Consider the following 26,800-nt stretch of genomic DNA (forward strand, 5'->3'; position numbering starts at 1 on the left):
GAGTCTTTACCAGAGAACTCTTAGGTAGGGGTCATCTCCTCCCTTATAAAGATGACCTCAGACTCATGAAATAATTTGTCAAAATACACTGGATTAGGGCAACTGTCTACAAATAGGTCTGTTTCCAATTATCTGCCCATCCCACCCCACTGCCACCTTGGTAGAAAGCACAACATTGTCCTGGAACAGAAATTTGTAAAGAGAGTAGATCTCATAGTAAATGCTCTTACCACAACGAAAATCAAAAGAGAAAACAGAATTACATACAGGTAATCAAGCAGACACTCAGGCAAGTATGTTCATAGAAGGACTCAAAAGGCAAAAGTGAAACAATCCAAATGTCCAACAACTGAGAATGAATAAACAAACAAACATTAAAACCAAACCAACAAACCAAAACAAAATTATTAATTGTCTCCAACTAGTGCTTTGTGCAAAGCAGGAGACAGAATCCACAGTCCAGAAGAGCTCATATCTGGGGGACAAGACTGTGAGGAGAAAGGAATGACTCAGGTTTTGATGGAGAGAAGATGATGATGTGTCAGAAAGAGAAAGTCAGAGAGAGGAAGTGTGTGAGAGAGAAACAAACCCACAAACCCAAGCCCAGATCGGAGGGGTGGTTCCCCCTGCGAGTCGCTGAACCGTATGATAACGTGCTTTCCATCCTTCTCATCTTGGGATCACCCACAGTATGACAGCCCCATTGGGTCCTCCAGTCAACTGAGGCAGGTGTAGGACACCTCTCAGTTTCTCACTCCCTTCCACATCTCACATGATGACAATCCAGACAGTTTTGCCCTGGAACCCTCCTCCATGACCCCATCCAGCACCACAGTGAAGTGTAGTCAAAGACTCCAGATGTCATGTTGGAGCCACCATATCAGCTTCCTCCTGGTCCCCACTCCAACCCTCACCTCAGATGAAGTGTTTTATTCTCATGGCTCCAAACCTACCTGTCACTGACCCTCCCGTGCATACACGACCTGCCCACCTTTCTCCACCTTCCTCCCGTGAGACCCATGTCTCTACACATGGCCCTCCATGTGCTGACACCAGGCTGAGCTAACCTCTCCAGCCCCAGCAGGGCCCACTCCTCCCCACAAGCAAATTCACCTCAGTTCACCCCCTCCCTCCCCAGACCACACACACTGAGTTATAAATACACGTGTGTCTTCCCAGGATGTACTCGCTGAGCACATCTGAACACAGCAGACTCTTCCCAAACCTCCAAGGCCATGAAAACAACAAAGAACTCTCGCTGCCTCTCCCCACCCAATTGTGAATGTATTTGTTACAGAGATTATGTGAGTGGATCCCAAGAACCCACGACACTATGTAGAATTCAGATCAGCTCATCACACAGTGGTCAGATTAAGGTCAGAGCGTTAACACTGCTGGCTATCAACACCATCCTCCTACAGAACATGAATCTCCAGGGCCTGGTGCCATGACTGGACGTGGTAACTACTCACTAAATGTTAGTTGATTGACAGGGTGGTGGAAGGAAGGAAGAGAATTTGCATTTACGGAACTCAGGAAAGGGAAGTGTCTCACCCAGATCACACAACCTCTCTCTGTAAGAGGCACAGGCACAACTGGAACTGAAATTGGTCTGGCTCCCAGGCTAGGACCTCCCCCTGCCACTTCTGGTTCCGGGACCAGAGTCGCTCTCTGGACTTGGGCTTGGCGGGGAACAGGCAGAGCGGCAGGGTCGCGTGGGGTCTGGTGAGACTCACATCTGGTCTGAAAGGTCACAGGGCCTCTGCTGTCGGGCGTCCTTCAGGGAGAGCAGAGCAAGGCCCCGGAGGGGGTGTTCCCCTTCCTGTAAGGCCTCTCGTGAGGAACCCATGATGGGGACCACAGAGCCTGGGCCATGTCACACCCTGTGCATGTGTCTGTCCTGTGGACTCTGAGGACTTTTAAGCTGTCTGCACCGCTGGGACCATGGGAGGCAGCGTCAGGACCCAGACTCTCACCGCCCTTCTGTGTCTCGGTGAGCTTTCTGGACAAGAGGAGGGATGGGTGGCTCCCGCCCTGCCCCCAGGCCCTGGGCCCTGAGAGACCTCAGGACTTGGGAGGCATGTTGGGGGCAGGACTTCTGGGGGCAAGAGAGTGACCCCCGTGGTCATTGGACCTGACTGGGCCTGGAACAGCTACATGCGGGTGGGGGGACACTCTCACAGGGAACTCTCTTCCAGGGCTGTGTCGGGGTCCATGGGACCAGGTACAGGCAGGTGAGTGCTCCCCAGACCTCCTGTTTCCACCCAACAACCCGCTGGGCAGCTGGGGGGCACAGAGGGTCTGGGCTGATGGTGACCAGTCCGGGAGGGGCCTTGGCGTGACAGGTGGGAAACAGGGGAGAAGGGCACCCTTGCAATTCCCCATCTGACTCCTTTCCAGGGTACCTTCCCAAACCCTCCATCAGGGCTGACCCCAGCCCCAATGTCACCAGTGGGACCCCTGTGACCATCTGGTGTCAGGCATCTCTCCAGGCTGATGTCTACTATCTGTATAAAGAGAGGGTCTCTGAACCCATGTCCATGGAGATCTCACAGGATTCCAGCAACAAGGCCAGTTTCTCCCTTGGATTCATGAGTCCGCACAATGCAGGGCGATACCAGTGTCAATATCACAGCAAGAACGGCTGGTCACAGCGGAGTGACCTCCTGCCCCTGGTGGTGACAGGTAAGGCAGAAGCTGGCCCTTCCCCTGGGGCCCCTCCTCCAGGTGGAAGGGAACAGAGTGTGGCCTCAGGGGACTCTCGCTCACTGTCCACACTGGGGTACGTGGGGCGATGGCCCCTTTAACACTGCCCCTCCTTCTCCCTCAGGAGTGTACAACCCACCCTCCCTCTCAGCCATCCCAGGCCCTGTGGTGTCCTCAGGAGGGAACGTGTCCCTCTCCTGTAGCTCACAGTACCCATGGCAAACCTTCCGTCTGCTGAAGGAGGGGGGAGCTGACGCGCCCCGACCCCTGGAATTGAAGTTCCCTCGTGAGAAGAGGCAGGCACTGTTCCCTGTGGGCCCCGTGAGCATCTCCCATGGGGGGACCTACAGGTGCTACGTTTCTCCAGCTTCCTACCCGTATGCGTGGTCACTCCCCAGTGACCCTCTGCACCTTCAGGTCACAGGTGAGGGGCCCCTGCCCTGCCCTGCCCCACCTACTTCCTGGGCCCAAATGACTGACCTAAGCCGTGTGCCCAGTGGAGCCCTGGGGGTGATAGAAAGTGGGTGGGGCACTGGCCTCCTGAAGTCAGACGACAGATGGAAGCTATGGTGGAGGGGGGGGTGCTCATGAGAGCCTCGCCTCAGGCCCTGGGGCCAACGTGGGGTGTGCATCCCCTGGTGCCTCTGTCCCCTCCCGTCTAGGCGCCTACAGGGAGCCCACCCTCCCAGCCCAGTTGGGCTCACTAGTGCAGCCTGGAGACAACCTGACCCTCCAGTGTCACTCTGAGGCTGGATTTGACATATTCGCTCTGATGAAGGATGAGGGGCTCACACCTCCCGTGTGTCTAGATGGGCAGCCCAGCCCCAACTTCTCCCTGGGCTGTGTGACCCCCTCCCACGGGGGCCAGTACAGATGTTATGGTGGACACAACCTCTCTTCCACATGGTCGGTCCCGAGTGCCCCCTTGGACATCCTGATCACAAGTGAGGAGCCCCCTCCCCTTGACCAGTCTGCTCAGGGCCCTGGACACATGGTCACCCCTTGGGGTGATGGGATCCAGGCAGAGACTCAGAAGCAGAGGCTGAGATGGGGTTGTGGTCTAAGGAAAGAGACTGAGAAACGGACAGTGAGGGCCAAGGAAATAAAGGACACTCATAAAAGAGACAAGAGGAGCTGAAAGGGAGTCACACAGAGTCCCAGCAGAGAGGACAGTCATCACCCAGCTCAGGGTCAAGGGTGTGTGAAGGGGGAAGCAGATCTATACAGGTCATGAATTTTCCTCCCGCAGGCCTGTACAGGAAACCGTCCCTCTTGGCCCAGCCGGGGCCCTCAGTGTCCTGGGGAGAGAGTGTGACCCTGCAGTGTCGCTCGGAAATCTGGCTCGACACCTTCTACCTGTCCAAGGAGGGGTCACCTGCTCCTCCCCAGCACATTCGTCTGCAGGACACAACTGCACCTTATCAGGCCAACTTCAACATGAGTCCTGTGACCTCAGACCATGAGGGGACCTACAGGTGCTATGCCTCATCCAGCACCTCTCCCTACCTGTTGTCACACCCCAGTGACCCTCTGGAGCTGCTGGTCTCAGGTGAGGAACCCAGACTCTGTGTCCATTTTGGACCCAGACACTTGGGTCACTGCCCTGTTACGAGACAGCTTTGGGATGGGATGGAGAGGAGGAATAACAGGGGGATCAGCCACCGGGTGATCCCTCCCCACAGGGGATGGAAAAGATGGGGAGCCTCATGCCGTCTCCATGTGTTACTGCCACAAGAGGGACAGGGCAGCACCAGGTGGTTGCAGGGAGGAGACTGAAGAGTTTAAAGGACGAGCTTTGAGCAGAGCAGTGGTGCTGAGGGGGACATGAGGACCACAGCCCACAGCCTCCTTCCTGTTCCAGACAGCATTAGGAATCTGCAGAGCGTCACCCCCATGGACAATCCTCATGTCTGCCGGGAACAGAATCTTCTTAGCCTAGAGGAAACACAGCCTCCCCAGTCCTAGGCTGAACTTTGCTTTTCCTCTGCACTTCGAATATTTACAGAGAGGCCATTCCCACAGGACCTGGGGCCAGGGGAGGTGGGAAGTGAAGGGAGGGGCCTCATGTGTGCAGCAGCATTGAGCTCATTGGTGCCCACTGGGTGGTAGTCAGTGTGAGGGGAAATGCATGAGGGAGAAGAAGCCCATTTGAGTGCAGAGAAAAGAGCAGACTCCGCCTCTGTCCTTGGTGCTGATATCTAGAAAATAAGAGGATCGTGGCACCTATGGAAATAGGTCCACAATATGAAGGGCAGAGTAGGGGCGTCTCTCATTTTCTGGTCAGGAGGATGGGGGTTCACTGGAAGTCATAACACAGGTTGTGTCAGTTCAACCACTCTTCACTGAGACATGGACAAAATCCTACTCAGATCTGAGAGTTTGTTCTCTCAGTTGTTAAAGGCAGAATCCCATCCCCAATTTAAAAGACTAAATCGGTTCTGAACTTTGGTGTCAGTAAATTCAGTGGAATTCCTCTCTCTTGGAACTTCAGTAACCACTGACATTTTTTGAAAGGAAGGAGGGAAAGGCTGGATTTCTCCCCAATTTCCGTGAGCACCCGATTGTCAGCTGGATCAGGCCATCCTTCAAAACATCTCTCATAAGATTTCATGTTTCCTATTCTCTCCTCCCATCTGAGTGGTACTTGTTATTTCTTGATATTTCTGTCGTCATTTGATCAAAGCCTATCTCATATCTGTAGCTCTCTATATTTTTGTTCATGTGTCCATCTGCATTTTTATTTTGTCATTTATCTTTATTTTGCATTTCTTATCAGTCTTCATACCTAGATGACAAACTGAATAATTAGAAGCAATGTGAGTTATGGTAATCCTCGCTCCTAAAAAAATGCCTGATATGTGGTGTAGAATCCATCATTTATTTTCAAAAAGAATAAATTGATAGTCAAAGAATAAAACTGCTTTGGAAATAATACAGTCACAAATCAGGGATGATGAGAAGCTGGCTGATGTGAAGGAATGATAAGGTACCCAGACTTTCACTCCATCACACTCCTGATTCTCAGAGCAAAATGAAGCCTCAAATGTTTATTTTTTGCCTCCTAATTAGATGGAAGATGAGACGCTGGAGATGCTTCCCTCCAGCCATTGAGATTGTCATTAGCTAGTTTCAGGGACTCCCTCGACATGAGAGAAGAGATTACTTATGCATTCCTATGTCTTCTCAACCACACTCTATTTTTGACTCTCATGAGTAGTTGATACCCTCAGCCCATCACAAAACAAGCCAGACTCCAAGAAGATGAGTGAGGAGAAATTCTTGATTATAGCACTGGGCTGACAGGTTCAAATTCTGTCAATGAATGCAGGTGACACAGTGGACACACAGGCATCCCAGCATGATTTCAGTCTGCCCTGATCACAATCACTTTGTCCACATTCACTAGCCTCAAACAGCCAAGATTACACAGCAGAGAATCTCATCTGAGTGGATGACCTTTCTGAGTTCCATCAGCTCAGAGCCAGCCTTTAGGAAAGCCTGAGACAGTGACAAATGTGTGGATCTGGAGGCCTCCAAAGAGGAGGGTCCAGCCCAGGAGAGGGTGGAAAGAGCAGGGGCTTCCACACCAGGTGTCCCTGATTCTGCAGTTTCAGCGGAGATGAGAGTCAGGTGGGCTGGATGAGGCGTGGGTGAATGAGGATGATCATGAGTAGACGGAGGCCTCCTACTCACCTCCTGATGCCTCTATCTCAGAATCTGAACCGTGGTGTCAGCCTCCATGGGACACTCCCCTAGAGAAGAGCCTTCCCTCCTGTGGGCACCATTCTGATGCCCCCTGTGCAGACCTGGGGGCCTTCGTGCCGCTCGGGGCAAAACCGAGACCAAGTGGGGCCACACACAGCTCCCAGGAGTAATTTAGTCACCTGTTTGCTTTTTTAAAAATCTTTTTATTAATTTGTCTATTTTGGGTTTGTTTGGTTTTAAATGTTATTTACTATAATTTTTATTTTATATTTCTAAGAAATCAATTATTTTTCAATGGAGCCCTTCTGACTTACTGATAATAATTACATCCATCACAAGAAAATTGAAATCTCGCCTCTTAATTGCCAGATTATACACATATTCTATTTGCATTAAATACCACATGATACCGATATCAACGTAAAATGTTAAGATGGATGTGAAGGTCTTTTTAAGGAAATACCTTCTTTTATCACTCAAATTCTTTTCAGGCAAACACAGCAAAAATTTCTATTTTCTAAGCATAGAATTACTGACTTATCTATTTCAGTTTATTTTTCCATTACTTCAGGGGTTTATTAGAGAAAAAAATCATTTTTAAACAACGAACAAGGAATTTTTCTCCAGACAACTGAACATCTCATGAACAATTATATTTTCTCCTTAAATTTGGCCATGGTGAGATACACTGAAGGCTCTTGACTTGTTCTATGACATCTATCATTCAAACACTCTGATGACATATGTCATTCATTCTTTTTTTTTTCAATTTAATGTTTATTTATTTTTGAGAGAGAGAGAGACAGAGTGCAAGTGGGAGAGGGGCATGGAGAGAGGGAGACACAGAATCTGAAGCAGGCTCCAGGCTCCAAGCTATCAGCACAGAGCCTGACGTGGGGCTTGAACTCACAAACCGTGAGATCATGACCTGAGCTGAAGTCGGACACTTAACTGATTGAGTCACCCAGGCACCTAATTCTTACTTTCTGAATTATATAAGCTTACTCAAAATTTTTACATGGAGATTATAAAAAGCAGTGACCTGAAATTGGTTTTTGTTTTTTGAAATCATTTTTTTTTCATTTTTAGGTCAAAGCAGTTAAAATATAGTTGAAGGATTACCTAAATTTTTTGCTCACCCAGTTTGCTAACACCACTGATTTTCTCTTCCTTACGACTTTGAGATCAAGACTGTGATGTCTTTGGTTCTGGACATTTATATGGAGAGAAGAAAGGTTATATTTTAAGATAAAAATCAAATAATTAGTCCTCTCTCCTTGAACCCTTACAGCAGTTTCTAGAGTTCTTCATGGCAGATAAAGAGAGAAACACAAGGAAAGAGTGAGATGAGTAGGGAGAAGAGAAAGAGGAGGAATTGAAGGAGGAGGAGAAGGATGGTAATAATATTGATGATGATGAATATGACGGTGGTGATTATGACAGTGGTCACAGTCATGATGATGGTGGTGTTGATAGCAATGATGATGGTGATGATGTTGAATATGATGGTGGTTATTTTGATAGTGGTCATGATGATGATGACGGTGGTGATGGTGATGATGGTGGTGATGGTGATGATGATGATGATGATAATGATGGTGATGATGTGGAATATGCTGGTAATGGTGATGAATATGATGATAATGGTGGTGGTGATGATAATGAAGGTGATGATACCAATTTTGATGATGATAAAGCTGGTGATGATGATGGTGATGATGAACATGGTGGTGGTAATGACCGTGATTGTAGTTATGGTGATAATGATGCTGATGATGGCAGTGATGGTGATTATGGTGATGATGGTGATGATGGGATGGTGATGATAATGGTGATGATGGAACTTCCCTCATCTATCTTGTCACACCTGGTCCATTTCGTGTCACCAGGCCCCTACATGCCACCTCCCTGTTCTCTTCTAGACCCTCATACAACCACAGACATGGTTTCATTCCTTACTGAAAAGCATGCTTAGAACTTTTTGAGGACCTGCTCTTCCCAAAGCCTGTGACTCACCTTCTCTGGTCCTCATGTGACTCCCTTCAGTCTTCTCCTATTAAGGATTAAGCTGAAATGTCACCTCCAAGTGAGGCCTTCTCTGTGACACTGTTCAGAACTACCTGCATACATAGACTCACAGAGAATCACAATCCAAGGCAGAAATACCATTTAATGTCCCACTAAGTTGATAACACCATTTAGAAAATATTATGAATCTGCATATGTGTGTGTATGTGTCACACTGTAAGTATACCTATCTATATGAAGAATGATTTAATGAAAGAACATCTGGATGAGGAATTTACAAGTGAAGATTGAAAGTCTGACCTGGAGGAAGGAAGCTGCTGGAGAAAGAGTGAAAGGGAACCTTCCCCAGAGTTTCAACCTTCTGTGCACCTGAAATTCAGGTTCCCATGAAAACCAACCCCTCATCCATGGATCCTGGGTGCTCAGTTGTTGAATAAATACAAGCTTTTACACCTACAACTTACCTTGCATGGTCCTGTCCCTAGAATGAACAGGAGAATACAGGGGTTCAAGTGTTTCTGCACAGCAAAGCTCTGCTCCAAAAAGTCAGAAGAAAGTTGCAATTCACAAAACACAGGGAGACAGAAATAATCCAATGAGAACAGAGGGTATGCTTAGGGACTACATAATAGTTATATCATGAGAAGTGGGGGAGATAGAAGAACCCACAGGCCAGGGGATAAGTTTGAGTTCATTCAGCTTCTCATCTTCCCCCACTTTTTATTGGTTCCCAAAAGCAGCTGACACCATCCTCCCATCACAAAACAAGTCAGACCCCAACAGTGGTGAGTAGGCGAACCTGTCATGGGACTGGTGTGGAATGTGAAGTCTTGTCAAGAAGAGGCGGGTGCTCTGAGTGGACATCCAGCATCAGGACAATTTTTGTCTCCCTGACCTCAGTGTCCTCTTTTTCCCTCAATTCCTAGACTCCCACTCCAAAGATTACACAGTGGAGAATCTCATCCGCATGGGCATGGCTGGCTTGATTCTGGTGGTCCTTGGGATTCTACTATTTCGGGATCACTCCAGTCAGAGGAGAATCCAAGATGAGGCCAGGAGGTAAACACAAGAGACAACAATGCCAACAGTTAGTGTGCCCGGAAATTTCTGCAATAGTATGTGGGCCCTGTGCCGTGTGAACTCCTCACTCGTCATTGTGAGGAGGAGGACTCATGGCTCGTGTACAGGGAAAATGCCTGGACTGTTCTGCCATTAAACTGTGGACTCTCCTTCCCAACCATGGTTGGGTTGTCTTGACTGGCTCTTGTCTTTCCCCTTTCACTGAAACCAGCTTATATCCCGCATTGTAGATATCACTCCACACCTCCATATACCATCACACTCTGGCACAGTTTTAGGTAACCCATTTTCCTCCACTTCTAATCACCATGTACCTTGAGGTCCATGAAGAGGTCTCCATCCCTTCAGTTCAGATAATGCAGGCTGTCTTATTTTATTTTATTTTTTGAGATTATCAAATGAATTATTTATTTATTTATTTATTTATTTATTTATTTATTTTTAATATGGAATTTATTGTCAAATTGGTTTCCATACAACACCCGGTGCTCATCCCAACAGGTGCCCTCCTCAATGTCCATCACCCACCCTCCCCTCCCTCCCACCCCCCATCAACCCTCAGTTTATTCTCAGTTTTTAAGAGTCTCTTATGGTTTGCCTCCCTCTCTCTCTTTTTTTTTTCCTTCCCTTCCCCCATGGTCTTCTGTTAAGTTTCTCAGGATCCACAAAAGAGAGAAAACATATGGTATCTGTATTTCTCTGTATGACTTATTTCACTTAGCATAACACTCTCCAGTTCCATCCACATTGCTACAAAAGGCCATATTTCATTCTTTCTCATTGCCAAGTAGTATTCCATTGTATATATAAACCACAATTTCTTTATCCATTCATCAGCTGATGGACATTTAGGCTCTTTCCATAATTTGGCTATTGTTGAAAGTGCTGCTATAAACATTGGGGTACAAGTGCCCCCATGCATCAGCACTCTTGTATCCCTTGGGTAAATTCCTAGGAGTGCTATTGCTGGGTCATAGGGTAGATCTATTTTTAATTTTTTGAGGAATTTCCACACTGTTTTCCAGAGTGGCTGCACCAGTTTGCATTCCCACCAACAGTGCAAGAGGGTTCCCGTTTCTCCACATTTTCCCGATTTGTTCATTTTAGCCACTCTAACCGGCGTGAGGTGATATCTCAGTGTGGTTTTGATTTGTATTTCCCTGGTGAGGAGTGATGTTGAGCATCTTTTCTTGTGCCTGTTGGCCATCTGGATGTCTTCTTTCAAGAAGTGTCTATTCATGTTTTAATGCAGGCTGTTTTAAAGAATCATAAATCAGGTAAAAAGACGCAGCCTGAATGAGATAAATCCACAAAATACCCAACAACTTCTATGCATCACTTCACTTCCATCACCTGGTCTGTACTGCCTCTGAGAAACCCACTGTGCAAAATGCTAATTTGTGGCATTGACCAGTGTCTCTGGTGTATCTTCTCCCTTCATAAGCAATAACAAAGTGCCACTGTGAGGTTCCCGATGGGGAGCCATGTGCAGAACTGATGTCACAAAACAGTACAAGCCAACATAGGATCCCTTTAATGCCACTCTGCTGGCCCCAAAGTGCACTGGTGTTTCCCAGTATTTGATGTGTAATGTAACAATTGTTTCTACTTCTGTTTATGGCAGTTTCAGTGAAATCACAAGACCGAAGCTCCAGCACATCCAGATGAGATGCAAAGAGAAAAAGTATAATATCAATCATGGGAGAGGGACGTGAGCACACTACCTAATACATTACTTGTAGGATGCAAGTTACATGAAATTGAGAGACGGGATTATACTTCTCTCCTTACAGCGAGAGACACATAGCTGTGATCTCTTGTAGCTTGAACTACACACTTTAGTAGCTGTGTACTACTGCTCTTGTAGCTGTGAACTACAAACTTTAGAGATTATACATACATACCAGAATTCATTCACAAGAACACTGACAAGAGATACTCATATTAACAAAAAATCATCATCAGATTATATGCACAGGCAAGAAAAGAGGAAACACAGAAAACTTATGATCTATGTAGGATGTACAAAATTGTACATTCTATATCTGTAAAAATACACCAACAGATTGCAAATGATCGTGTATTTTTATGTTCAAACATGAGAGTGAAAATGTAAGATTATGAAAACCAGGATTATTCTATCCTCATTTAATATGATCTTATCTTATTGATGACATCTATAAAGACCTTATTTCCAAAAAACATGTATTCACAGGTACCTGGGATGAAGACTTGAATGTATCATTTGGGTGACATAATTCAATCACAAAAGCAACCCAATATACACAAGGATGAATTAAGCAGAGAAGGTGTAATATTTACATGTTAGGTTTTTTTTTTTTTTAATATGCTGAAAGAAATTTGAAAAGACCTAAGTCAGTGGAATGGCATCCCAGGATCACAGCTTGGAAGAAGTGATGTGGTAAAAGTGATGATACCTACTCTCCCAGGCAATCTACCAGATCAATTCAATCCCTATCAAAGTCCCAAAAGCTGTTTCAGCAGAAATGAAAAAGACAAATCTTTAATGCAAAGTTTGCAAAAGGGGGCACCTCAGTGGCTCGGTCGGTTCAGCGTATGACTTCTGCTCAGGTCAATATCTCACAGTTCATGAGTTGGAGCACCACATCGGGCTCACTGCTGTCAGCATAGAGCCTGCTTCAGGTTCTGTCTCCCTCTCTCTCTGCCCTTACCCTGCTTGCTCTCTCTCAAAAATAAACAAACATGTTTAAAAAACTTTGCAAAAGACTCACAATGCCCAAAATCTAGAAAAGGGTGAAGTTGGAGAACACACTTCTTGATTTCAAACTTACTAAAAACAGTGTAATCAAACAGGGTGCTATTGGCATCAACACAGATACACTGATGCATGGAACATTTTTGGAGTATGAGATATAAACCTATACATATGATAAGTTGACTTTTGACAAGGGTACCAAGACCAGTCAGTGAAGAAAGAATAATCTCTTCCACAAATTTGTTGGGAAAACTGGATATCCACCTGCAAGAGAATGAAGCTGGATCCTTACACATTACACACAAAAATTAGCTGTAAATGGATTGACATAAGAGCTTAAGTTCTACAGTCCGACAGAAGAACATAGACTAAACTTTCATAACTTTGACTTGACAACAGTTCCTTCAATATCACACCAAAAAGATAAGTAGTAAAAGAAACAAAACAGATCAATTGAATTTCATAAAAATTAAATATATATGTGCAGTCAACAGTGGAAAAGACAGGGGTGCCTGGGTGGCTCAGTTGGTTGAGCGTTCTACTTTGGCTCAGGTCATGATCTCATAGTTCATGAGTTCGAGCCCCGCATCTGGCTCTGTGCAGACAGCTAGGAGCCTGAAGTCGGCTTCGAGTTCTGTGTCTCCCTCCATCTCTGCCCCTCCCCCACTCACATTCTGTCTTTCTCTCAAAAATGAATAAACATTAAAAAAATTAAAGAAAGTGGAAACGACAGCCTATAAAATAGTAGGAAATATTTACAAACCAAATATCTAACCAGAGAGTAGTATTCACAATATATAAAGAACACCTTTAACTCAACAGCAAAAACAAACAAAAAATCAACTTAAAAAATTAGTCAAGTGGCTTGAACAGACATTTTCACAAACAGGATACACAAATGGGCAGCAAGCATATGAAAAGAGTCTCAGCTGATTCATCATTAGGAAATTCAAATAAAAGCACAATGAGATATGACTTCGCTCCCACTATATTGGCTATAATTCGGAAAAAAAAATACAAGTGTCATTGAGGATGTGGAGGAATCTGAACCCTCACATTTTGCTTTTGGAAATGTGAAATGGATCGGCCACTGTGGAAAACCCTTTGGCAGATCATTAAAAAGTTAAACCCAGAATTACCATATAACCAGGAAATTTCACTTCTAGGCATAAGTTTTAGTTCTGCAACATAGATAATTCTAGAAATCCCTGTGCAACCACATGCCGGTAGCAAACAATATGTTAGTGGAACAGAAACCTGCAAAGAGAGTAGATCTCATGATAAGTGCTCTTACCACAATGAAAAACAGAAATAAAAAAGAATTGCATGCAAGTAATCAAGCACACAGTTACGCATGTATGCTCACAAACGACTCACAAGAGACAAAAAGTGTCAATAATCCAAATGTCCACCAACAGATATATGGATGAACAAACAAAACGAAAATATGCATTAATTGCCTCCAATTTGTGCTTTGCACCAAGTGAAAGACAGGATTCACAGTGTGGACAAAGAGCTAATCTGGGGGACAAGAGGCAGTGACGAGGCAGGAATGACTCAGGTTTTGATGGAGGGAAGGTGCTGCTGTTACAGGAAGAGAAGGTCAGAGAGAGAAAGTGTGAAAGAGAAACAAACCTACAAACCCAAGCCCAGATCCAGGGGTGGTTCCCTCTGCAAGTCAGTGAACAGTATTATAAAAGTGTTCCCCATCCTTCTTCTCCTGGGGTCACCCAGCCTGTGACAGCCCCATTGGGTCCTCCTGTCAACCGAGGCAGGTGTGGGACACCCCTCAATTCCTCACTCCCACATCTCACATGATGACAGTCCAGACAGCTCTGCCCTGGAACCCTCTTTCCATGACCCTGTCCAGCACCACAGTAAAGCACAAAGACTCAAGACATCATGTTGGAGTTACCATATCAGCTTCCTTCTGGTCCCCACTCCAGACCTCACCCCTTGATGCACTGTTTTATTCTCATGATCCCAAACATACCTGTCTCGACCCTCCTCTGCACAAAACCCACCCACTTGTCTCCACCTTCCTCCCATGAGACCCACGTGTCTATACCTGATACTCCACGTGCTGATGACCAGGCAGGGCCTGCTTCTCCCCACAGGCAAACTCACCCCAGTTCACCTCCTCCCTCCCCAGACACCACACACACTAGGTTATAATTACACATGTGTCCTCCTGGGATGTACTCACTGAGCCCATCTGAACACAGCAGACTACTTCCCAAACCTCTGAGGCCCTGAAAACAACAAAGAACTCTCGCTGCCTCTTCCCACTCAGCTATGAATGTATTTGTTACAGGGAGTGTGTGAGTGGATCCCAAGAACCCACAACACCACGTGGAATGCAGATCAGCTCATCACGCAGTGGTTAGATTAAGGTCAGAGGGTTAACACTGCTGGCTATCAACACCATCCTTCTACAGAACATGAATCTCCAGTGCTTGGTGACATGACCAGATGTGGTAACTACTCACTAAACGTTGGTTGTTTCCCAGGGTGGTGGAAAGAAGGAAGAAACTTTCCATTTACAGAACTCAGGAAAGGGAAGGGTCTCACCCAGATCACACAGCCTCTACAAGAGGTACAGGCAGAACTAGAACTGAAATTGGACCAACTCCCAGGCCCGGTTCTCCCTCCCCCACGTCGTGCTCCAGGGCCAGATTCACTCTCTGGACTTGGGCTTGGTGGGGAGCAGGCAGAATTGGGGTCTTGTGAGACTCACATCTGGTCTGAAAGGTCACAGGGCCTCTGCCCTACAATTTTTAACTGAGATGGAGGTCATCAATACGGACATGAGGGTTACTTCAGAGATAGGATCCAACCACTACCCATTCGACGGTAGTGTGGGCATCCTATAGGTCTCTTGTCCCCCCCTATAGGTCCAAGATTGAACTGTAACTAGCATGCCTGGCCTCCTCTTGGCCCCCAGTGAGGGGATTTTGAGAAAGTTCATGATGAAAAAGTAGCTCCCCTTTCCTGTGGAATTTCTACATCAAAATTCCTCATATATGACATTCTGTGAATCTGTTCTTTCTGATCCTGTTATCCCCTCATGTGAGTAAGAAAGGATGAAAGAAGCTACAAAACAACCAGAACAACTAATTAAATGGCAGTAGTAAGTCTTCACATACCAGCAACCACTTCCAACGTAAATGGATTATCAAAAGACAGCATGACTGAGGGATAGAAAGAAATAACATCCAACTATAGGCTGCCTACGGAAGACTCACTTCAGCTTCAAGTCACAGGATGACTGAAAGGGAAAGGAGGTGCAGTGGAGTGAAAGCACAGATAATAAACGTTGTGAAAATGTAAGGTGTACAAGTGTTGATCGACTCACTTATAATCTGCAAGGTGATTGCCACCATGGCTTTAGCAAACTCCTCCCTCACATCACATAATTACCATCTCTTTATTTGTGGTGAGAATATTGAAGATCTATTCTCTCAGCAGCTTACAAGGATTTAATACAGTATTATTCCCTATAATCACTATGCTCTGCATTACATCTCCAGAATTCATTCATCTTATAACCGGAACCTTGTACCCTTTGACCATCATCTCCCCATTTCCCCCAGCCACACTGCCCCTGCTAAACACCGCTTTACTCTTCTTTGTTTCTGCTTCTAGGAGCTTAACTTTTTAAAATTCCACACATAAGTGAAATCATACATTATTTATTTGTCTTTCTCTGTCTGATCTGTTTCACTTAGTATAATGCCCTCAAGGTCCACCCTTGTTCCTGCACATGGCAGGAATTCTTTCTTTCTCATGACTGAATAAGATAGATAGATAGATAGATAGATAGGTAGATAGATAGATAATGTACCACATATTTTTATCCATTCATCCGTTGATGGGCATTAATTGATATGGTTGTTTCCAGGTCTCGGCTATATGTTCATGGGAGTGTAGACACCTCTTCAAGATCCTGTTTTCATTTCCTTTGGATACATACCCAAAAGTGAGATTAACAGAACATCTAGAAGTTCCATTTTTAATTTTTTTTGGAAAACTCCCTATTGCTTTCCATACTTGGCTCCACCAAGGTATATTCTCACCAACAGTGTACGGGATCTTCTTTTCTCTACATCTTCACCAGCATTGTTGTCTCTTCTCTCTTTGATAATGGCCATACTGGTGTGAGGTGATATCTCATGGTGGGCTTGATTTGCATTTCTTTGGTGATTAGCAACATCCAATGTGTTACTGACTGACGTTTCGCAAGTAGACTCCAGAACTCTCCCAGCGCTGTTTATGTTCATGGGTAGCTGTCCAGTTGTTGAAATTTGCAGGGGGACAGAGTCTGTGGTCTCCACGTCACCATTTCTGTGACATCACTCTGAGCATGTACCATTTCTCCTTTTTTTAAAAAATGTTTATTTATTGGGGAGCCTGGGTGGCTCAGTCAGTTAAGCCTTCAACTTCAGCTCGGGTCATGATCTCACAGTTCTTGGGTTTGAGCTGACAGGTTTGAGCTGTGCTGACAACTCAGAGCCTGGAACCTGCTTCAGATTCTGTGTCTCCCTCTCTGCCCCTCCCCTGCTCATGCTCTTTCTCTCTCTCTCAAAAATAAATAAACGTCAAAAGAATGTTTATTTATTTACTTTGAGAGAGACAGAAAGCCTGAACATGGAAGGAGCAGAGAGAGAGAGGAGAGAGAGAATCCCAAGGAGACCCCACACGGTCAGCACAGAGCCCCATGTGGGCCTCAAACACATGAGATCATGACCTGAACCAAAATCAACAGTTAGATGCTTAAACCACTGAGCCACCCAGGCACCCATGTATTGTCTATTCATAAATAAATTTCCTTTTCATCCACAGATTCTATCTGACAAATGTTGCATTAAGTTTCCAATTATGTATTGATTTATGCCTTACATAGTTCAAGGAGATGTGATTAGATCAATTGTAGTTCATAAGTGCTGCATCATATATGTGAATGAATTATTTAAATAGAAAAAAATAACTTCTTTATAAAAGCATTTTTGTTTTATATTCAATTTTGGTTATAGCTAGCAGCTAATTTCACTAAATAATAATAATAACACCACAGACCGACACTTTATTGATTTAGAACATGTTTAATGCTTTTGTTTTAGATGAGATTTATTGTGAGTACATTTGAGTCTTCTTATGGAGATGGTGATTTGATCTAATCCTTGAGGAGATGAGTTAATCTGTGGATGTGTGGTAATATGTTAACACTTTTGAATTATCACTGCCACTTTACTGAAGGACTGGTTTATTATGTATTAAGATACCCTGCCTCTCATAGCTTACTTTTGACTGTCCAGCCTTCTTTTTGTTAGATGAAGATTTACATGTTTTCCAAACAAGCAAAGATAAAAAAGAGAGAAACAAGAAAACCCCAGACTCCTAAATACAGAGACAAACTGGTGGTTGCTGAAAGGGAGGTGGTGAAGGGATTAAGAACACACCCTGATGAACACTGAGTAATGGACAGAATTGTTAAATCATTATACTGGACACCTGACACTAAAGTAACTCCGTATGTTAATTCTACCTGAATTTAAAAATACAAATTTAAATTAAAAAATAAACAATTAGCTGAAAAGAAGATTTTGTTTTGTTTTGTTTTCTACAATTACATGAACCAGTTTGAAAGCTATACATTGTACTTTTTTTTTCAATATATGAAATTTATTGTCAAAATGGTTTCCATACAACACCCAGTGCTCATCCCAAAACGTGCCCTCCTCAATACCCATCACCCACCCTCCCCTCCCTCCCACCCCCCATCAACCCTCAGTTTGTTCTCAGTTTTTAAGAGTCTCTTATGCTTTGGCTCTCTCCCACTCTAACCTCTTTTTTTTTTTTCCTTCCCCTCCCCCATGGGTTTCTGTTAAGTTTCTCAGGATCCACATAAGAGTGAAACCATATGGAATCTGTCTTTCTCTGTATGGCTTATTTCACTTAGCATCACACTCTCCAGTTCCATCCACGTTGCTACAAAGGGCCATATTTCGTTCTTTCTCATTGCCATGTAGTACTCCACTGTATATATAAACCACAATTTCTTTATCCATTCGTCAGTTGATGGACATTTAGGCTCTTTCCATAACTTGGCTATTGTTGAGAGTGCTGCTATAAACATTGGGGTACAAGTGCCCCTATGCATCAGTACTCCTGTATCCCTTGGGTAAATTCCTAGCAGTGCTTTTTAATTTTCTGAGGAACCTCCACACTGTTTTCCAGAGTGGCTGCACCAATTTGCATTCCCACCAACAGTGCAAGAGGGTTCCTGTTTCTCCACATCCTCTCCAGCATCTATAGTCTCCTGATTTGTTCATTTTGGCCACTCTGACTGGCTTGAGGTGATATCTGAGTGTGGTTTTGATTTGTATTTCCCTGATAAGGAGCGACGTTAAGCATCTTTTCATGTGCCTGTTGGCCATCCGGATGTCTTCTTTAGAGAAGTGTCTATTCATGTTTTCTGCCCATTTCTTCACTGGGTTATTTGTTTTTCGGGTGTGGAGTTTGGTGAGCTCTTTATAGATTTTGGATACTAGCCCTTTGTCCGATATGTCATTTGCAAATATCTTTTCCCATTCCGTTGGTTGCCTTTTAGTTTTGTTGGTTGTTTCCTTTGCTGTGCAGAAGCTTTTTATCTTCATAAGGTCCCAGTAATTCATTTTTGCTTTTAATTCCCTTGCCTTTGGGGATGTGTCGAGTAAGAGATTGCTATGGTTGAGGTCAGAGAGGTCTTTTCCTGCTTTCTCCTCTAGGGTTTTGATGGTTTCCTGTCTCACATTCAGGTCCTTTATCCATTTTGAGTTTATTTTTGTGAATGGTGTGAGAAAGTGGTCTAGTTTCAACCTTCTACATGTTGCTGTCCAGTTCTCCCAGCACCATTTGTTAAAGAGACTGTCTTTTTTCCATTGGATGTTCTTTCCTGCTTTGTCAGAGATTAGTTGGCCATACGTTTGTGGGTCTAGTTCTGGGGTTTCTATTCTATTCCATTGGTCTATGTGTCTGTTTTTGTGCCATATACATTGCACTTCTAATTTTAGGTAGTTACATGTTATTATAGGAATTCTCATTTATAATTTTGAACAATTTTTTAATTCCTCCTCTCTTTTAGTAAAAGGACCCAAACTTTGGCTCAACTCTTAGTACTTACATTTCTCAAAAGCTCTGTCATTCTGTCTCTCTCTCACCTACACATTTCGGTATTTGGATTCAGCTAATATTTTGATTCAGCTTCCTTAAGTACAAATGTATATGTGTAAGGATGTATACATGTAATTTTCCAATGTTTATATCTTTGCCATTTTCCCTCACTATCTCATATTATTTCCTTCATTTCAGATTTTTTGTTCTTCTAACTGAATTACACCATGTAGTGTTGCTTTCACTGAGTGTGAAATCAGTAAAACAGATGAGACTTTGCAGCTCTGAAATGCCTTATTTTATTTTTTTATAACCATATTTCAGTAGTACCTTAAATTCTATCTAAACACCAGAACAAAATGGCCAACAAGATTTTAAAGAAATGACTATTAGTACAAACAAGCTTTCAAAATAGGCATTACACTTATAAACTTTTTAATTATATGAGGTTGGGGAAAGATTGGATAGTATGGGAGACTTTGGAAGCCACCACAAAGATTTCCTTTGGCAGATAGTGTTCTCTCTCTTTATCCAGATACTTCATAATTTTTTTTGTTTTCAAGGAGAGGACAAAATGCACATGCTTGGAGGGGAAATCAATCTGGTGGTTGAGGAAAGAACCCACAACCCCTCCTCATCTCTCTTGAAGGCACACCCTGACCTGGTGACTTTAACATGTGGGACATGAGTCCTAACAGGGCAGATGGGGTGACCTGATTCCACAGAATTTACGAATTTATCTCTGCAGATGCTTTCACTATTGGCCTCAGTAGTAATTTGGCTCAGTATACAATTCCCTACCAACACTTCATTCCTTGGGGATATTTGTCAGTAGCTTCTGGCACCCATTTTTACCTTTGGGAAATGTGGCCTGGAGGTGGCCTTTGCACTTTCCCCAGGAAGTAATTTTAGGACGTTTCTGCAGACCCAACAAGCCTCTGTTGCATATTTTTCAATTGAGGTGAAATTCACAAAGAATAGCATTAACCATTTTTACAGGTACAATTCAATGTACGATTTTTAAAATCTAATTTACCCTGGATTTCTTCATTTTACTATGAAGTGTCAACATACGGGTTTTATTTTTAAATGTGCATCCACTACCATTTAAATCGTCTTTCCTCATCTTTGGAAAATACTCAAATTACTTGCCTCTTGGGCAGTTGGGAGACAGCATTCTCCGTCCTTTCTTCCTGACACAGTAGATGTGACCTTGGCCCTCCTCATTCTACTCCCAAGTACCTGAAGTCTCCATTTCTGGCCTATTCCGCAGTCTGGAAAGTTTCCTCAATATTGTGTTCCAGCTTCCTGACAAACTCTCCAGGCAGGTCTTCCCCTTGACAGAATGAAAGCTTAGAACGTATTCATTCAACCGGATTCTTCACCATTAAAATTTCTGACTCATTTCTATCATTGCCTCTTCAAGTATCAATCATATTCTTTTCTCAAAAATGCAAGTTCCAGGGGCACCTGGGTGGAACAATAGGTTGAGTGTTCCACTTTGGCTCTGGTCATGAGCTCGTGCTTTGTGAATCTGAGCCCTGCACTTGGTTCACTGCTGTCAGCCCACAGTCCACTTCCGATCCTCTGTCCCCCTCTCTCTGCCCATCCCCCACTCTTTCCTGTTCTCTCTCTCAAAAATAAAGATTTTGCTTTAAAATTCAAGTTCCTCCATCATCTTTCTGATATGAAACACATACCTAATTTAAGATAAGTCTACATATTCCTGGCACTGTATGTCCATGGATATATTAGCAGAATTCTCAATGAGCATTAAGATTGACTTTGTAGCACTGTTTCTTCTTATCAAGACTCCTCTTTGCAGTATACTCCTGTTGGGAGGGCTGAATTTCCACACACCTTACTTTCCACAAAGGTTTCCTCCTACAGCTGCACTGGGAGTCATTCACGATTAGGCAGCCATGCCTGCAGTTGTTTTGCCCTGTGACATCCACTCCCACAAACTTAGTGTCCACACATAGGTGTGTCTTGCAGGAATGGGTCCAATGTAGGGCTCACACTCACAGAGGTCCACGTCTTCCTGCACTACAGTGAATTCTCTTCTGCATACATGGGGCCATGGCTCAGTGCTGACCACGGCTGGTTCCGTTGGCAAAAATATCCCAGTGCCCAACCATAAAAATGGAGAAGGGAGCAACACAGCCTCCAAACTCACCAGAGATCTGATCCCATCCTTGCCTGTGAAGACCTGGGGTTCCTCTCATGTCCACACAGAGGGGAAACATCCACACTGATGACCCCTTGTTGGTCCCAGACACCAGTGGCCACTCAGCTTTGACCTCTTGTATCTGTTGAGGTTCCTCAATTTGGGAACTTTCTTTTCTCCTCTTCTGCACTTGGCTGTGACTACATTTTTCAGAAATATGATAAATAGCATCTCTCGGTGTTAGGAACGAACCAGGGCTCTTGAGTGAGCCCATCCATTGTCTACCTAGACAGTAGAGTGAGACAACGCATCCTCTCATGCACCTCTTCCAAACTCTTCATCTGGCCTGAAATTAGTGATGACTGAGCCACCCCATGAACATGACAGCATGGGCCCCACACCTGCTCTGAGCACTAGGGTTCATGACAAACCTCTCCCAAGGAGGAAACTCAGGCTCAGAGACTGGATGATATTTCTCAAAGTCACACAGTCACTAGATGATAGTTGAATCTTTTTTTTTTTTTTTTTGATAGTTGAATCTTTACACAAAGGTCAGTTTTCCGTTCATATTCAGAGCACAAACCCAACCGACTGAGCCCGAAGCTGAAGGCAGGACCAGAGCAATGCGGGGACACCTGCGAACAGAAACAAGGGGCACCGGGGGCTACGTTTCTAACAAGATGTGTGGGCGCTGTTGCAAGAAAAGGGAAATACATGATGAGGGCTCTTGGCAGGGAGAAAACCCACAATCAGGGACCAGGAGAAGAGTCATGTTTTCTCACCATATTCCCCCGTTTTCCTCCTTGAACTCATCGTCACAGTGAAGCTGAACTCGGCCAGCACAGTTAGCTGTTCAATGCATGCACTGCCGTGAGGCCTGCAAAGCTGGCTGGCCAGGATGCAACACACTGCACATGGGTCTTTGTGATTTCCTGCTGGTGGGGGGAGCAAGCGAAGTCACAGGCTGCACACGCGTCCTTGGGATTTCCTGCTGGTGGGGGGAGCAAGCGACGTCACAGGCTGCGCATGCGTCTTTGGGATTTCCTGCTGGTGGGGGGAGCCAGCTGAGGCACAGTCTGCACAACTTCCATCCCACACTCCTTTCCTGAAATATGTTTTGATAAAGGACAACTTTTACAACATAAAAGTATGATTCCATACAGATAAAAAATAAACACAAATCAACATTTGTATTTACCTCATTGTGAATGAGGGAAGTAGGATGATGCCACCACTGTTTACACAGGACTCCAAAAAGCAGACTCATTTCAGGACGGGAATGTTGAAAGGAATTCTCCAGTGTGAGCGAAGGCTTCTTCCACCTGCTCTTGCCTCCTCCCAGCATTCTCTGTTGGGGCCTGTATTTGAGGATCCTGTACTGTTGATGATTCCTCTGTGGGGTGAGCGATTGGTGATTCTTGACCGAGAGGTGTAGCGAGCAAGCTCCCCCTTCTGGCTTCACGATCCTTTTTTTGTGGGGTTTCTCAGTATTAACCTTCACACTTCTCCCAACTTGAGAGTACCTTGAGACTGTCTGATCCAAACATGAGAGTCAGTTTCACACACATGCAGACGCACATGGGAGAGATGCCCATAGCTAACAGCACGAGATTTCGTCTGTTTGAGCCCACACAGGGCGGGGTTACTCAATCTGGACCAGGGGCACGTATTCCAGATTTCCATCCAAAAACATGGGGGAAGGGAGCCTCAGCTTCCAACCTTTGCCTGGAGCCCAGATACTTCCCCTGTGAAAAGACACTGGGGTCCCTCTAGGGTCCACAAGGATGGAAAATCCCTCTCTATGACCCCTCCATGGTCCCAGGCACCAGTGGGAACTCAACTTTGTTCTCTCTTCCCTGCTGTGGTTCCAACTCCATTTTTGGAAATTTCATTTCCCGTTTCTCTGCATTTGTCCATGGCTGCATATTTCAGAATTACTGTGAGTGGCAACCTTGGCTTTCAGAACAGACCAGGTCTCCGGTGGGTGCATCAACCAAACAGCTGACTGCAGCGTCGGACCCCCGGATCCCCACATCATCAGGACCCAACCCAGGCTCATCTTGCCTGGTCTGGAAACTCACAGTGACTCTTCACTCCTGTGCACCTGGCACCAAATCCCCACAACCACCCCGGGGTTTGCAGTTCAGGACAAAATGCATCAGATGAGGAAACTGAGGCTCAGAGAGAGAACATTACCACCCAAGGCCATGTTGACAGTGAATGCTCCGGGAATATTTTGCTGAAGATGTTTTCCTTCAAAATGTAACCTCTACCCCAAATAAATGTCCCCTAAAGTTTACAGGCAGGACCCCAGAATGGCTAAGACAGCTTTGCCCCAGGAATGAGGGGCACTGAGAAGGCAGGAGGGACTCACAGCTGTGTTCCCAGGATGGGGAGTGGACGATGACACAGGAAGATAGAGAAGACGCTGAAGGCTGAGACAGAAAGAAAGCCCCCGGGCCCAGGTGAAGAGAGGGTTTACGTTTCCTTCCCTGTTTCCCTGTATTTCTCCTCTGTGTGCATGACCCTGGTGACCTTGACCTGAGCCATGCAGAAATGTCACAGCTGTGTCTGCACTGACATGAGGCTGCAGAGGAGCCAGAACCCACACCCCCTGCAGCATCTCCGGGGCCTGGGGACCCTGTGGGAGGTGAGAACCCCCGGGGATGTGCTGAGAATGAAGGAGAACCCATAGGGGAGGATCTGGGAGGGAAGGACGTGCCCTGATCTCCTCACCTGGATGGGACATCTCAGGAAGCCTTGGGTCCACTTGCTGCAGCATCATGGACACCAGAGTTGGGCCCCTGGAGACAGGCTGTTCCCCTTCCTGTGGGGCTGCTGACGTGACAACCGCATGACCAGGAGGACCAGCCCCCGAGTGACCACACCCTGTGCTTCTGTCTGTCCTCCAAGCACCAAGGTCCCTCCCTCTGCACAGCTGGGGCCAGAGGCAGAGACGCCATGACCCCCACCCTCACTGCCCTGCTCCTCCTCGGTGAGATCTCAGGAGGGGAGGGGATGCCCTAGTCTGGGAGGGACCCACCCCACAACCAGGCCCTGGGCAGTCAAAGACCTCAGGCACAGCATGGTCATCGGGAGGAGGGGTTCTGCTCAGGATTCGGGGCCATCCTCTCACAGAGACTCTCTTCCAGGTCTGAGTGTGGAACCCAGGACCCGAACGCAGGCAGGTGAGTGTGTCCCCAGGTGTTCCATCCCACCTCCTCACTGGGGCCGGGGGTCACCCACCAGGCAGCTGGGAATGGAGGACAATAGTTCTGGGTGGATGGAGAGGGGACGTCTGGGGGCTTGGGGCTGAGCTGGGAACTGGAGGTGGGAAAGGTCTTGTGACTCAGCCTCTGTGTCCTTCCAGGGACCCTCCCCACACCCTCCATCTGGGCTGAGCCAGGCTCTGTGGTCCCCTGGGGTAGCGCTGTGAACATCTGGTGTCAGGGGACCCTGGAGGCCCAGAAGCTCCATGTGTATAAAGAAGAAGGCTCAGTGTACCTGGACAGACAGCCCACACTAGAGCCTGGGAACAAGGCCAAGTTCTCCATCACACACATGACAGATAGACATGCAGGACGGTATCACTGTTCCTATCAAAGCCCCGCTGGCTTGTCAGAGCGCAGTGACCCCCTGGAGCTGGTGGTGACAGGTACGAGCCCCCTCAGGGTCCCCGCCCCAGGCTTTGCCCTCAGGGAGGGGGTCTGCTCCCAGAGTGTCTCCCTCTCACAGTCCAGCCCTGGGGGTATTGTGGGGGGTGGAATCTGAGCCCCATTTAACACGCCCCCTCCTCCTCTCCTAGGATTCCATGGCAAACCCCGTCTCTCAGCCCTGCCCAGCCCCGTCGTGACCTCAGGAGGGAAGGTGACCCTCCAGTGCACCTCATGGGTAGGATTCCATAGGTTCGTCCTGATGAAGGAAGGAGAACCCAGGCCCGTCTGGACCCTGGACTCCCAGCAACCCACCAGTGGACAGTTCCAGGCCCTGTTTCCTGTGGGCCCTGTGACCCCCAGGCTCAGGTGGACCTTCAGATGCTATGGCTATTTCAGCAACACCCCCCACATGTGGTCACTCTCCAGTGACCCCCTGGAGCTCCTGGTCTCGGGTGAGGGAAGCTGATTTTTGTTGCATCCATGTTTTGACCACCAGACAGCTTATGGAGGCTCTGCTCCCAGGGGAGCCCCAGATCAGAGGGTGGGGGGAGGAGACACGGGGGTCTCACAGGTCAGAGAGATAGAATGTGAGAGACACTGAGACCTGGGGGTCAGGACAGGAGAAGAGAGGTTTGGGGAGAATCTGCTCCTCAATCCACGACTGGTTGTCTCCCAGGTGTGTCCAGGAAGCCCTCCCTCCTGACCCAGCAGAGCCCTGTCGTGACCCCTGGACAGAGGCTGACCCTCCAGTGTCGCTCTGACGTCGGCTATGACAGATTCGCTCTGTACAAGGAGGCGGCACATGACCTTCCCCAGCACCTTAGCCTGCAGCCCCAGGCTGGGCTCTCGGGGGCCGACTTCCCCCTGGGCCCAGTGAGCAGCTCCCACGGGGGTCGGTACACATGCTATGGTGGACACAACCTCTCCTCCGAGTGGTCGGCCCCCAGTGACCCCCTGGACATCCTGGTCACAGGTGAGGGGACACGGGTTCAGTCAGGGCCCCAGACTCTGCACAGGCCCTGCTGGGGGCGTCCCAGGTGGTGGTGGCTGGGATCGGGGGTGTGGGGTCCCCAGGGAGGGAGAGAGACAGAGAGACAGGGGATGGGGAAGGGGAGAGACTCAGAGGACAGACAGACAGACTCAGTTCAGGGCAAGGATGGACAGCACCTCACCTGCCTTCCTCTCTCTAGGGCAGCTCTCCTACACACCCTCCCTCTCAGTGCAGCCAGGACCCACGGTGGCCTCAGGAGAGAATGTGACCCTGCTGTGTCAGTCCTGGAGCTCTGTGAACACTTTCTTTCTGTCCAAGGAGGGGGCAGCCGACCCTCCCCTGCGTCTTAGATCAAAGTACCGAGCTGGACATTACCAGGCCAAATTCTCCATGAGTCCTGTGACCTCAGCCCAGGGGGGGACCTACAGGTGCTACGGCTCATATAGCAACTTCCCCTACCTGTTGTCACACCCCAGTGACGCCCTGGAGCTCCTGGTCTCAGGTGAGGGAAGCTGATTTTTGTTCCATCCGTGTTTTGACCACCAGACAGGTTATGGAGGCTCTGCTCCCAGGGGAGC

The 26,800-nt window shown here is 46.5% G+C and overlaps 1 protein-coding gene across 3 annotated transcripts; it reads left to right on the top strand.

Annotated features, from left to right (window-relative positions):
• Nucleotides 1-1,588: 1,588 nt before the first annotated feature.
• Nucleotides 1,589-26,781, top strand: LOC125915501 (leukocyte immunoglobulin-like receptor subfamily A member 6). 3 transcript variants are annotated; one of them, XM_049621396.1, is made up of 8 exons: nucleotides 1,589-1,993; nucleotides 2,199-2,234; nucleotides 2,401-2,685; nucleotides 2,831-3,130; nucleotides 3,369-3,650; nucleotides 3,956-4,255; nucleotides 25,908-26,204; nucleotides 26,422-26,781. In XM_049621396.1, the coding sequence occupies exons 1-8, from the start codon at nucleotides 1,945-1,947 to the stop codon at nucleotides 26,736-26,738; spliced, it is 1,866 nt and encodes a 621-aa protein (XP_049477353.1). In that variant the 5' UTR covers nucleotides 1,589-1,944; the 3' UTR covers nucleotides 26,739-26,781. The 3 variants fall into 3 exon arrangements, with proteins under 3 accessions (XP_049477353.1, XP_049477354.1, XP_049477355.1); XM_049621397.1 differs by lacking the exon at nucleotides 3,369-3,650 and having other exon boundaries at nucleotides 1,596-1,993; nucleotides 26,422-26,780; XM_049621398.1 differs by lacking the exons at nucleotides 25,908-26,204; nucleotides 26,422-26,781 and adding an exon at nucleotides 9,366-9,518 and having other exon boundaries at nucleotides 1,617-1,993.
• Nucleotides 26,782-26,800: the final 19 nt, after the last annotated feature.

Source organism: Panthera uncia (assembly GCF_023721935.1).
Source record: "Panthera uncia isolate 11264 chromosome E2 unlocalized genomic scaffold, Puncia_PCG_1.0 HiC_scaffold_19, whole genome shotgun sequence".
Taxonomy (NCBI): domain Eukaryota; kingdom Metazoa; phylum Chordata; class Mammalia; order Carnivora; family Felidae; genus Panthera; species Panthera uncia.